Genomic DNA, 14176 nt, shown 5'->3' with positions numbered 1-14176 from the left:
CTTTTTAGTTGGATGAAGTCCACTTGTTTATTTTCACTTTGATTGCCTGAGCTTTTGATACCATATCCAAAAAGTTTATAGTATTGTGTTGAACACTGGAAATTTCAGAAGCTCTCCACACACACACACACACACACACACACACACACACACACACACACAGGTAACTATAAAGGTAGAAAGTCTCTGGGCTAAAACATTTGTCTTTTTTTCCTTTCTCCCAAATTGTCCCTTACCTAGGAGTCTGTTCTTCTTTTTGCTTCTTTTCCAACGGTTTCTATTAATTACTAGCACTAGTTTGTGTTTTATTGAAAATTCTGTTTTAGACAGTACGTCTACTCCTGTATTTTGGCTCCATTTTTCTGAACTTGGATTTTCCAGTTCTCCAGATTTTTCTAGTTCTGTCCTCCTTCAGCTATTTTAAGGGGAAATCACTTCTACAGAGGAGGAGAAAGGACTATTCTCTTGCCTGTGTGTTTGACTTCCAGTTTATCACCTCATTTCTTATTTGAAAACAAAAAATATGCAAAAAATCATGTTCAACACCCTGTGTCCTCCCTCTAGTTCAGTGCAGGGAGTTTCCGTGTGCTCCTGGAAGGAGCAGAAACCCCCCAGCTCTCAGAAGCCCCCCACCCGCTCTGCCCTTCTAAGGCAGCCTGGGTACTTTGATGTCCATCCAGACATCTTTCAACAGACCAAGAAAAGTCCAGCTTGCTCCCAGATGGCCTTGGACGTTTACAATGACCAAGCCCTTACACCAAGACATCAGAATAACCTGGTTTTGTCATGCAGTCCGGATATGTTATGATTTAATCTAAATCTCCCAAATTTATTTGCTGGTATCATAAGTATGTCATAAATCACACCACATTTTTATATATTTTTGGGTGCTCGATATATCTCCATTTTCCAAAACAAATATCCTAAACTAGGATACCTTAAGGAAAGAAAAGAAGAAGGGGTGGGGGGACGCCCTGATGTGCAGAGTGCCTGACTGGTGACCATTGGACGGTCCAGTGACACAGAACTCTGATGTTCATTTTGGTCCAATTGTACTCTTTCTTGGAACCTGATAAAACACATCTACAACGTAACCTGTAACTTTGTTAATCTATCAGTTGTTAACAGTTTGAAACAAAACATGTACAAAAGCAAATCCTTTATTGAATTGCTTGCATTTACAAAAGGCACATGAACAATTTTTTCTTCGAATGATCCTGATTTAGGATTTTGGAAAACCAGCATTTCAAAACATGGGGGTGGTGGGGGTCACACTGCTTCCTACCATATACCACCAGAAGAATATCTAGTTTTAGAACAGCAAAAGGAAGCTTAAAACAGACAAGATCTAAGGGAGTCTGTATTACGGTGTATTGTTTTATTGAAAGAACAGAGCACGAGGAAGCATTCTGTAAGAGAGGACAAAGGATTGAATTCAGGGGTCACAGAAGCCCTGACTGGCAGTTACTTTAGCCTTGCATTCACCAATGATACTCTATTAAAATAAATAGAGCACCTTTGGGTAAACTTGGTAGTTTTAAGCCCAAGACAGATTAGTGTTATGTTGACTTCTGTTCTTCAGAATAGGTCATATTAAGATACAGTTCCAGGGAGTGGCCAGATGACTCAGTTGGTTAGAGTGAGAGTTCTGAACAGCAGGGTTGCTGGTTCGATTCCCGCATGGGCCAGTGAGCTGCTCCCTCCACAACTAGATTGAAAGACAATGACTTGGAGCTGATGGGCCTGGAGAAACACACTGTTCCCCAAAATTCCCCAATAAAAATTAAAAGAAAACACAAAACATACAGTTCCAGGATGTTTCTTACATTGAAGAAAAACGTGGGTTTAAAATAACCTATGGAACAAAATGAGTTTTAAATAACTTTTCTTAAACAGTTGCAGCTATGCATCTAAATGAGAGTTTTTGCAGTGTTAACATTTAATCTTCTGTAGATGTAATTCTGAATGGGTATGTGCTGAAGTACCATGCTGGCCCTCTAAACTTGGTATTACCTTTAAAAATGAGGGGCAAGAAACACACGTTTGGGATCTGAAACAATTATAATGAATATTTTCCGGTATGTAGGTTCTTTACATTGTCCTTTTTATGATTTTCCTCTTAGGCTGAAAACCTTCTCCTTGATGCTGATATGAATATTAAAATTGCTGACTTTGGTTTTAGTAATGAATTTACAGTCGGGAACAAATTGGACACATTTTGTGGAAGCCCCCCCTACGCTGCTCCTGAGCTTTTCCAAGGAAAGAAGTACGACGGCCCCGAGGTGGATGTGTGGAGCCTGGGCGTCATTCTGTACACACTGGTCAGTGGCTCCCTGCCGTTCGATGGCCAGAATTTGAAGGTATCAGCTACATTTGATACTCAGGATTTATCCACAAGCACAGTCGTTTTGAAAGCCAGTTATCCGTGCTTTCTTTTGCTTTTCTAAGGAACTGCGGGAGCGAGTCTTACGAGGGAAGTATCGTATTCCCTTCTACATGTCCACCGACTGTGAAAATCTGCTGAAGAAATTATTAGTGCTGAATCCGATTAAGAGAGGCAGCTTGGAAGTAAGTAGTGTCCTGTTCTCCAGGTTTAAAGTTTCACAATTAAAATATTCCAGGAACCGAAGAGCATTTTTACTATTTTTTTTCCCTTCTGTGTTTTTAGAGAAATTGCCAAATCATCCAATTTGTCTGTGTTGACAGCTAAAGAAAAGTAACATGATTCTTTCACTACTCAAAAAGTTCTCGCAGAAAGGTTCCTCTAAATACTGCTGTTTCTTCTTTGTCCTGAAGTGAGTGAAGTATGGAATTCAAACAACATAAAAATAGGGATAAAGTTGACTTTTAGTTAGCAAAGGAGGAAAACTAGCCTCTGGCAGAATTGCTTGATCCAATACAGAAACCTTGTATTTAGGAAGTACACATATTTCAAAGATAAAAGAAGACAATGAAAATTCTAATCCAATAAGTACTTCATGTCTGTATCTGAAGTTAGTATCTGATGTAAAAAAAAGAAAATCAATAGAAATCTCTCAACATCAGTACAGAAAATTTACAAATATTTAAAAATGTTGAACATATTGGAAGCAGGTATTTCATTTAAAACACTGTTGGATTGCTTCCTTAAGTTCCATATGTGAGGTTATTTTTCATAATAGACACTATTATAAATGTACAAAGTATATTACAGCAGAATAACATCCTGATACTGCAATGAGTACCACTTATTTTTGCCCATCTCTTTTTGACAGGTGATATTTCAGCCTGTGCTAACGTAATTTCAGAGATTCAGCGTGCATTGTTCACTAGTACTTTTTTGTCTTTATTTATTTGCCTGAATAGCTAGGATAGAAAAACTCAGAGCATTAACCTCATTTAAACTGTACTTTTTTAGTGTAGCAATGAGGCTTTCTGGCACGGACTCCATGCTGGTTAGGAGGCCGCCTTATAGTGAACCATCCCTGTGTACAGAGCTCTCAGGTTAGTTTGGGCTTTGTCATTTTATTTCCACAAGTATTTTTCACGAAAAGTATGTTTTGATGGAAGTTAAGGGATGGTGACTTCCACTGGGAAATTATTTTAAATGCTTTATATCACTGAATCAATTATCAGATATTTTTTTACTGAATTATTTGTTTAAATGTGGTTAGTTCCTTCCTATGATTTTTGTATTTTTCATTTTCCTCTGGGGTGGCAAAGGATATGTTAATAATGTTTTAAAAGAGAAACCTGTGCAATAGAGAAGCCCACTTTTGTTTTTCTAAACTTACTTTCAACCATTATTCATAGAAACTTCTGTGAAGTTAAAATTGTTGACTCTCATATCAGTTCTAAAGTTTTAATCCTGCTTTATGACTCACTTTTATCATGGGAGCCTGGTTTACCTGAATGTCACTTAATAAAATGTCCAGAGTTGAGGCATCAACTCAGCTAATAAGCAGAGCAAAAAGACCATACAAAAATTATTGTATAGGATGTTACAAATCTCTATGGACAGGGGATAAGATGTGCTTAGCCTCTTAAAGATGATTCATTGACAGTAGCCAAATATTTAAGTCTTTCATCCTTAGCATTAAAATTTGAATGATTAAAGTATTAGAATTCTGAGCTTAATTTAAAAGCCAAATGGTTATTATGAAAACATTTGGTCATCAGAAGCTCAACTTGATATATTTGAATATAGTGTGGAACCTCCTGTTCCAGCTTATCAAAACTAAGTTTTTCAGCCGTGGAACCATGAGTCTGCATTGGAAATATTATCATAATATTGCAGATATTACCATACAAAGGCTGGTCTGCTTCATAGTTCCCAGAAATGACTTTCCAGAGGAACCTGACACCCTTAAAAAAAAAAAAAGAAAGAAAGATTTCTTACTCTAGCACTTAAGACATTGCCCTTGAAATATGTTGAAATTTATATTAGTCTTCACTTTTATTATTCATACCAACTTTATTATCAATTTTACAACAAAAAAATTCATGAACTATTAAAAAAATAGCTGTTTTCTAAACACCGATCATTAGTGTATAAACATAAAATTTTATACAGTAGTGTTTCTGTGTTATTTTATCCCCCAGTAAGTTGTTTATTTTTTTAACATCAAAGTTTTAGTATGTACTTTTTGCTTTGTTGTACGAGTGAGCGCCTTCCTAATCAATAGCAAGGTTGTCGTCCTTGGGTCATGTCATAATTGATTTAAGTATTCCCTACTTATTGTACATTTAAGTTGTTTTCATTGTTTTTGCAATAAGTAATGTGATATACTTTTTTCCTTTTGGGATATGTGGTTAGACAAATTCACCAGAACGTAATCACTGGCTCAGAGGGTACAAACAGTCTGATAGGTCCTTGTGCATCATTGTCGTGTGTGACCCAAGGCCTTTGAAAATAAAGCATTCTCCACAGCTTGATTCAGTGTTGGATATAATAATTTCTAGTATTGGATACCTGTATGATAGTCAACTATGATAAAAATAGTAGTCAAAAATAAAAGTATATAGTTTGCCATAATTTCTCTAATTTGTATTTATTGCAGTAGAGATAATGCTAGATATTTTTAATGAATAGGTTAACAGTACTTCTTAACGTACACGCTCTCTGTGCCCCTTAACTGCTTGTCCAAAGGGGGCTGGTTAATCAGCCTTGTGTGTTTGTATCACCTCTGTGCATGTTCATATGAAGTATTTGCTGGTAATTCTCATATTTAAAAAAAATGGAACTTTATTTTTTTCAGGTGTTACTTGAGGATCATGAGTTATTGAATAGAATAAAATACTAGTCTTTCTTCACTATGTAATTTGTTAATATTGAAATCGATTTAGAGAATCTGGTATGGCTATTTATTGTTTTACTAAACTTATTTCACTTTTGTAACACCTTCCTGTTGCTTCTCAGATATGACTGCATACTTTATTCAAGTATTTCTTAAAGCCTTATCAATAAACTACCTTATTTATCTTCCCATAAAAACTAATGAGATTAATTTCACGTTCAACTTGCTTGATGTATAGTTCTTTCTAGATCTAAGCAGTTTTATAATTTTTTCAGTCTATATACCTATATAAATATCTATATACTGTAAATGCTCTTCCTAATTGCACTAATAATGAAACTAATATTTTTTCCTATGTATTGGACTATTGCTATGTGTAGATTTTTTTTTTTTTTATTAGAAAGAAACTCAAAAACTTTTCTGCTAGCCCCTCTACATATATCTTCTTTCATTTTTCCAGTGCTTAACCAGGATGGGCAGTGTTACCTTTCAAAATAATGCAAAATTTGAGCTAAAGCAAAGCTCCTTCTTATTGACCTTTGTCTGTCATCTTTGGTCCTCCTCAAAAAGTATTTATTTTTACTTTTCAGCTGCTGCTAAGATACTCTTAAATATCTTGTTGAAGTCCGGCCACTACAAGTGAGAGTAAAGCAAAACAAATAATAATAACCTTTTATTTAAAAAATGAAAGATTTCTAAGTGCAAACTCAGAAGCGTATGGTGTACTTTACAAAGGTTGAAACCATTTAAGAAAAATTATTTCCATCTGCCCATTCTATAATCCATAATGTTTTTACGTGCACCTCTAAGTGTAGGGTGTGTATTTCCAGTGTTAATTTGTTTAATTCCTTATAGTCCATCTGAGTCAATTATTTTGTTTGAATTTCTCAGCAAGTAGTCATTTGTGTTCATTGGCTGGAGTGATGGCTAGAGTAAACTTTCTTTTGTTAAGTTTGGAATCTTGTTTGACCTCTTGCTTCTTGTTTTGAGATACCTAAAAGAAATCAGAAATGGATTCATTTAACTGGTCTAGTGCAGTTTTTGGCCCGGTGATTTATACCCTGCCTGAAACCACCCAGCTAGGGTTCCCTAATCACTCTGCTGTCACACAGCACCTCCGTTTCCTGCGGACATTTCTCCTGGGCTTTTAATGAACTCGGGTTCCCATCGAAGAATTTTGTATCAGCATGAGGTTCACACAGCTGAGGGACGGGTACTTCCACCTTCTTCTCTTTCCTTTATCCATATTTGTGTTGCTTTCTGTGCCTTATTCTAAGTTCAAAGGAAAAGACCTTTGAATTCAGAGTTAATAGAATTAACTCCCCTACATGTTCCCTTAAGCAGATCTTTCTTCCCACCTTTACCTTCCATTCCTTTCATCAAAGGAAAATTTTTCTCAGATTAACTTTACTTTGCTTTGACATACAGCTGTTTTTGAGAGACCAACTTCGCTGAGTGGACTCTTGGAGCTCCCCAATGACGAAAATAATAAGAAAGCAAAGCAAAGCCGTGTTTTTCTCTGCTTGTACCCGATAGCCTTTCAGTATCACTGATTTTCCACTTTCCCTGAATCAGCCTTGCCTCAAATCTCATTTTGTGTGAGGACCAGCAGAGTCAGGGCTCCTTCTGTGTGTCCTCAGAGTGTTCCTTTCCCAGGGCTGTTTCTAAAATGTCGCTGATTGTCCTTGTTGATGAAATACAGCGCTTCTCCACTGCCTGTCAGATCACATGTGCGTTCCTTATGTGCGGACAACTGTATCTCCCATTCTTCCATTGCGTTTGTCCCAAGTCAGCGTGGAGCATACCCTCCCCGTTCCCCGTCACATCCCTCTGCCTTGACTTTTGCACCAGCCCACATACTGCTTACAGTTCACTAGTCTGTTCAAGTCCTATCTCCATGGGGTTCCTTCCTGAAAGCTCCATTCCACACTGCAAGTTGTTCCTTTTGGTCTTGAGTAAAACTCACTGTTAAGAGCTCCATTTCCAGTAGTTAATTCTATCGTGTATTCAAATATTTTCAGGTTTCATGAGTGAATCTTATAACCCATATAAAAGACAAACCACGTGAGGGTTTGGTCCACGTGTATAGTTTTCCCTTGAAGTGGACAAATACATAGTGATTTTGAGATGAGCACCAAATAAACAGTCTTAGAAACATCAGGAGTTTTGGATTATCTTAAGTGTGCTTTTAATTGCTTACCTTCCAGCTAATCTGCAATTATTGTTCCTGTATTTCTTACTTAATTCATGGTTACCCTAGTCTGCCAGGCCCCTGAGGTAAAATCCTCAAAACCCACCCAGATTTCATCTTTTCCTTCCTTCCCAGAATGAATTTTGTCACCTCTGCAGGTTTTTTTCCATCCATTTCCCCATGTCCAGTTCAGTCCTTTGTTGTCTGTCTCCTGGACATTTTACCAGCCTCCTAAGCTGTCTTCTTATTGTCAGTCTCTTCTCTGTGTTTTATTTTACGCAGGCCTCATTTTAAAATACTACCTGGTTCAAAAGTAACAACAAGCAATTGTGCTGAGGAAGATAGTACAAAGCACACTTTTTATCCTCAAGGTCCTTAAATCCAGTGAGGGAGATAGCTGTACACGACTAACTGGAATAAAAGGGAGAATGTAATAATAGTGACAATAGGACATAAACAGTTCCAGGGGACACAGAGGAAGGACGGATGAGTAATGCAGACAAGAGGCTTTATTCATTGAGTCTATAAATATATATCGAGCACTTAAGGAGTGGGTATGCATGACTGAACAAATCAGACCTAGGTCATTCTTTGTTTGGGTTTATGGTCTAATAGTGAAGATAGATAATTAACAGGTAAACCCAAAATATTTACCTCATGACATGTTGCATTCATTGTCGATAAAGATCAGAGTGCCATGAAAGAGAGTGGTAGCAGAAGGGGCCCGAGTTGGTGTGGCCCTTGTAAGGTAAAAAGGAACTTAGATGGAAAAAATACGGGGAAACCTTCCAGACAGACACCCTTGTCCTTTTCGCCACTAAGAAATCCCAACCAGGAGTCATGACCTCTTCATCGCCCGCTGCCATACTCCGAACGTGGCTGTCTGGACGTCCCCTCCCCCCATCTCCTTGGGTCCCTTGTCACAGTGGAGAGGGGACTTTTCTCTTGTCCAGGACCCACCCATTCCTTCCTGTGCTGGGTACCTCACTCCTTCAGTAAAGCTTTCTCTCCTGTGCCATCCCAACCTCCCCTCTCCTGACTTCTTTCCCTCCACCTTCACACGTGCTGAAATATCTCCCGTTGGAAAAAAGGCATCTTCCACCTCACTGTCCTCGTCCAGTATTGCCTTCTCGTGCCTCCCTTTCTGGCCAGACATTTTAAAAGGCATCTCCACGTAGTCACCAATTCTTTGCCTATCCATGTGACTCCAAGCATTGCCTCTGGCTCCCAACTCCACTGAAACTGCCCTCAGTGGAGTCACCTGTCCTTGGTTGCTAAACACCAAAGTAACAATAAGTTACTTTTTTAGTTATCACCTTATTTGACGGACAGGACACCACTGTCTCCTCTTTGAAAAACTCTTGCCTTGCCACCGTCAATGTCACTCTGTGCAGATTTTCCGCCTCCCTTTACTTTTTGGGTTACTTGTATTTCTAACCCTTCAATGCTGGTGTTCCTTGAGGCTCTCCCCTGAGCACTTTTCTCTTCCTTCTTTATTCTTTCCTCTTGGAGAATCCCACCGCTCCCTCAGCGTCTGTCATCATTTGCCGGCTGATTCCTAAGTCTCCATCCCTAGCCCAGATTTCTCTTGAGCTTCAGGAGTGTTTCCAGAAAATGGCTGCCTGACCCTCCCATAGCACCTCAAACTCACCTTGTCTGAAACTGAGCTCCATCTTCCCCCATCCGGGCTGCTTCTCTTCCTGAATTTCATTTCTCAGGAAATGCTAGCAGCCTCAACTCAGGTGTCGAATCCAGAAACCGGGATCATCGATTTCTCTGAGCTCTTTCACCTCCCCCCACCCCACGCCCCATATCCAATCATGAAATTTTGTTGGTTTTTACCAGCCATATATTGACAATTTCTTTTTCTTCTGTTGCCACTGCCTACCTTTAATTCAGACTGGCATCATCTCTCTTCTGGATTCCAGCTAATAATGCCTCTTAGTTGGTTCTGTGCCTCTAGCCCCTCAATCCACTCTCCACACACTGGCCAGGGAGGCTTTTCAAAATCACACTCTTCCAAGCTATCCCTTACATGATTGAAAGAAACCTTCAGGATTTGGTCCCTGTTGCTTTTCCACCCGAGTCTTGCTCCACAGCGCATGTCATACTCTGCTGTCTAGTCAGACTGAACCCCCCACACGTGGCCTGCTGTGGTTTGCGCGTGGCCTCCACACCTGCCATTGCCTCTACCTGGGTCCTCACCGGTTTTTTTGCCTCCCTCCCAAATCTTTGTTGCGTGATTAACTCTTAATGACTCTTCCAGAATCAACTTTCACTTAGGATTCTACTATTTAGAAATCTCATTCCCTTAGTTATTATTTTCAAACTCTTAGGTTTGTAATCTTAAATTTGAGAACATCACTAAGGACTTAATTTGAAAAACCAGACGTATTTATGTCTAGCTTATGTTTGTTAGTTTTCTTGTTTGCCCCATCTCACTCATCATCATAACAACAAACATCCAACGAGCTCCCATGAAAAAGTAACACGTTGGTAAAAAACCAGATTCCTTTGTTGGCACTGATGCATGTGTGTGGAGAGCTGGGATTTGTCACACATTTATTTTAAACATGTGTAAAGGCTTTCGTTTTTAAGCACCTGAGCTGCCCTCTCCGTACGCCTCCCTTGGTTGCAGCATCTGTGCAGTCCAGGTGGAAAAGGAGGTAAATTAAGGTCCAAGGAGCAGATGGGCTAGATTAAAGCTTGACAAGTACAGGACGGATTATAGGTGCTGTGTAGCTGTCCTTATGGAGTACATTCTATTCTTTGAAGATTTTTATTTACCTTCCAACCAGGAAATTCTGCCAACAACAAAATTTTGCTTCTGCAGATGTTGGCGCCTGGCTGTTGTCTAGGCTTCTGCCAGGCGTCCTGTGTGAGAAGGAGGAGATGAAGGGCAGGAAGAACCTTCCAATTCTGGAAACTCATGTGGTGGGAATGTGCAGCTCTCCTTTGTCCTTTGTTTTTTTTTATTCTGCTGCGGACTTTCCTCAGCACTTTTTCTTTATTGATGAATAATCACTCAAGACTTAGCAGCAGCATTCTTCTCGTTTAAATTTGTAGTGGGTCTACTTTTACTTAAATTAGTTGGATAATGTACTTAAATTACCATTGCTCAAAGCGGTTATAAGAAATAAGTTACGGCTGCATAATATTCCATTGTACGTATATGTACAGCACGTCTCCCTTATCCATTCATCTGCCGATGGACATCCGGCTGCTTCCATGTCTTGACTCTTGTCAATAATGCTGCAGTGACCCTGGGGCACAGATATCTCTTCAAAATCCTGTTTTCAATTCTTTGGGATAAATACCCAGAAGAGGGATTGCTGGGTCACATGGTAGTTCTATTTTTAATTTTTGGAGGAACCTGCGTACTGTTTTCCACAGCAGCGACACCATTTTACGTTCCTACCAACAGTGCACAAGGGTTCCAGTTTCTCCACATCCTCGCCAACACTTGTCGTTTTCATGTTTTTCAATGTGGCCATCGTAACAGATGTGAAGTGATATCTCGCTGTGGGTTTGATCTCCCTGATGATCAGTGATGTTGAGCATCTTTCCAGAGGCTTGTTGGCTGTTTGTAGATATTCTTTGAAGAAATAGCTATTCAAGTCCCTTGCCCATTTTAAAATCAGGCAGCTTTTGCTGTTATTGAGTTGTAGGAGTGCTTCATGTGTTCTGGATATTAATCTTCTATCTGATGTACAGTTGGCAGCTATTTCCCTCATGCCGTAAGATGCCCCCACCAGGCTGCCCTTTAACAGCCCAGCACTGACAGCTATTTCACAGCCTCAGCTGACATTTGACTCTGGTAATTCATACCAACCCGTTTCACTCTGATTCTTACCAATTCCTGACTCCAGACTTAAATGTTGGTCACTCTCTCATCCCATGCTCTCTGAACTACCTTTCCTGACTTATGCTGATTTTCATTCTCCATGATCTCTTCTAACGTTTTAGTAGTGGTGGTTTTAAAATGCAGGTGTATTTTTGGTGGAACACCAGGAAAAAAATGATAATCTCTTCATTAACCTTAAATGTAAAAATATGAAGCGGAGGTTAAAATCAGTAGGTTCTCACATTAAAACTTTCAAGTGTGAAAATAGTACCTTTGGAGGAACATGGACACCTGGCTATTTTGAATCAATAGGTTTGGTGAGTGTGTGAGACAGTAGTCATTATTGTCATAGGATATGTAAGTGTGTCCCAAAGTCCTGCACCTCTTATTGGCTTGCTAATCAAGCTGGAAACAGTAACTTTAGTTTGAAAACGTCATGTGATTCTTGATGAGTGAACCAATAAATGTCACATTTACTAAAATAGAGCTCACTTAAGTGTTTGAACGTTCTGGTAGGCCGAACATAATGTAGAATTTATTTCCTAGCAAATAATGAAAGATCGGTGGATGAATGTTGGTCATGAAGAAGAAGAACTAAAGCCATACACTGAGCCTGAGCCAGATTTCAATGACACGAAAAGAATAGGTAAGTATTTAAACATTGTGAGAGGTGCTGTCCCTAGGTATACAAGTCCTTTATTCTACAAAGTAGAGTTTCAAAGCATACATAGGAAACAATTGAAAAATACTTGCATTCTCATCTTTTCTTTCTCTGAATACACACTGAACATTACAAATTTCAAGTTCCTTAGATTGTTCTCATGTATTATATATTCTTATCTAATTCAACTGTTGACAACAGTGGTCTAAAAATTAAAATTATGTATAGAACTCATTCTTTCCTTTTAGCAATTTGTAACGGGGCAATGATTGATTTAGGTATCCACACTGATAGACTGATAATTACCAGCGAAATAGCATGTATTTCAACCAGAAATGGAGAGGCCCTGAGTTCATAGGGAGGAACGCATTAGTTCTCTCTGTTTTCCACTTTCTGTTCCTCAGCAGGGCCCATCCTCCCAGGCCCATCCAGCGCTCTGCTTCCCACCTGTTCCCTTCACATGTCCCTCTTCCTTCCCAAAGCCATCAGAAACGCACAACTGAGTCATCTCAACTCTGCTCCTCCCAGGCTGAAGGCAGAGGGAGGCGCATTCTAGGGTGTTAGGAATCTGGTCAGGACAACTGTGGCATTCAAGCCTCCCAGGGAAGAACCAAGCTGCCCTCAGATCAGAAAGCAGAGGTGGTTGAGATGAGAGAAACCACTCTATGAGTGGCTGAGGGTGTGTTGAGAGACAGACAGACAGAGAGAGAGAGGGAGAGAGAAGGGATTTTGTGTGTGTCACAGAGAGACAGATATTGTGTCTCTGGCTGCACATAGGAACTCAGCGCAGGAATGTGCTAGGCAATGAGAAATGGAGTGAGTCCATGAATATATAATAATAACTTATGAACTTTCTGTAGGAAAATTGTGAATGTACAGTATCTGAATATATGGTATATTATGGTATGTCAATAATCCAGAAGTTATATAATTAGTTACACTTTAAAACTTAAGAACTTAGTTTTCATATCTAATGTTGGCAAACTTGCCCATTTTTGTTGGTTTGTTTACTAAAATAAACCCATTTGCAGAAAATTTGCATTTTATTTATTTTTTATTTCTAGATGTCATGGTCACCATGGGTTTTGCACGAGATGAGATAAATGACGCCTTAATAAATCAGAAGTATGATGAAGTTATGGCTACTTATATTCTTCTAGGTAGAAAATCACCTGAAGTAAGTGTTCACCTTTTCAGATTAATGTAAATCATTTCTTATGCTGGTGATTGCTAAGTGCAAGAGGCAATGTTAGCAAACGTATTCTACATGGAAGCAAAAATAATATAAAAACCCAAACATTCTCACTTACTAGAATTCAAAGCTCCGGATGCTAAGTTGTGAACGGACTTCATTTCCGACCACTAGAAGAGGGTTTGTCATGAAAGAGCTGTGCCACGGTCGTGCCTTAGCTCTGAGAAGGCGCCATTCAGTCTAGTCTTTGAGGATGGCGTCCCCCGGAGTTGTGTGTCCAAATGTAGCAGTGCTGCCCAAGGAAATTGGGTTATTCTGGGTTTGCAGGAAAGACAGTGTCCGAAACAATAGGAAGTGACAGCGTTTACAAGAAAGTGTATGTCTCAAGTGATTTATATAGGTGGGAAGCCAGGAAAAGATTGGTGATATTTTACCTTATACAGTGTCTAGTGGCTTTGATACGTTCAGTGGGGAATTCTCAAGGCCAGGACAAATCTGTAATAAGGAGATCGATTCAGGAAATAACTGGATGCAAATGGTGATTGAACCATAAAAGCTAATGATCCTTTGGGACAGCAAATACAAAGGTATAAATTGAGAGTCAAGAACAGAGCCCAGCACACTGACAACTTGTTGAAAATTTGACATCTGTGGGAAGCATTTTATAGAATACGCTGAAATTATTTATAATTAGATAGTAACTCTTAGTGAAGCAGTACATTCAGCTGACATTTGTTGAACCCACTCGGGACCAGAAGCTATGCTTGGTGCTATGAATAGAAAGATGAGAAAGTATCTGCTTTCACAGGAGCCCTGAGTCAAGTGGGAAGATAAGCAGGGAGCAATGTGGTGTGTGTGTGATTGGGGGAGGGTACAGGGAATCTGGGAGCTCAGAGAAGGATGGGTAGCTACAACAGGTTAAGACTTGTTAGAGGCAGAATTAACAGCACTTGGGCCCCTGTCGGAAATGAGGGTAAGAGACCCTCAGATTTCTAGCTTAGGTGGCTGGTTT

At 39.4% G+C, this 14176-nt stretch overlaps 1 protein-coding gene across 2 annotated transcripts in view; it reads left to right on the top strand.

Annotated features, from left to right (window-relative positions):
• The window catches only part of MARK1 (microtubule affinity regulating kinase 1), an 88863-nt gene that overhangs the window by 54764 nt on the left and 19923 nt on the right, over positions 1-14176 (top strand). For both annotated transcript variants that reach the window (XM_074317006.2, XM_074317007.2), the window contains exons 8-11: positions 2124-2360; positions 2449-2568; positions 11858-11957; positions 13037-13149. In XM_074317006.2, coding sequence (XP_074173107.2) covers positions 2124-2360; positions 2449-2568; positions 11858-11957; positions 13037-13149 — 570 coding nt within the window. The remainder of the gene's footprint in view (positions 1-2123; positions 2361-2448; positions 2569-11857; positions 11958-13036; positions 13150-14176) is intronic.

This window comes from Rhinolophus sinicus, chromosome 6 (genome assembly GCF_057876585.1).
Source record: "Rhinolophus sinicus isolate RSI-liver-muscle chromosome 6, RSI-T2T, whole genome shotgun sequence".
Classification (NCBI taxonomy): Eukaryota; Metazoa; Chordata; class Mammalia; order Chiroptera; family Rhinolophidae; genus Rhinolophus; species Rhinolophus sinicus.
Note: the sequence above shows the minus strand (reverse complement) of the source record. Positions and strands in the feature narration are given on the sequence as shown.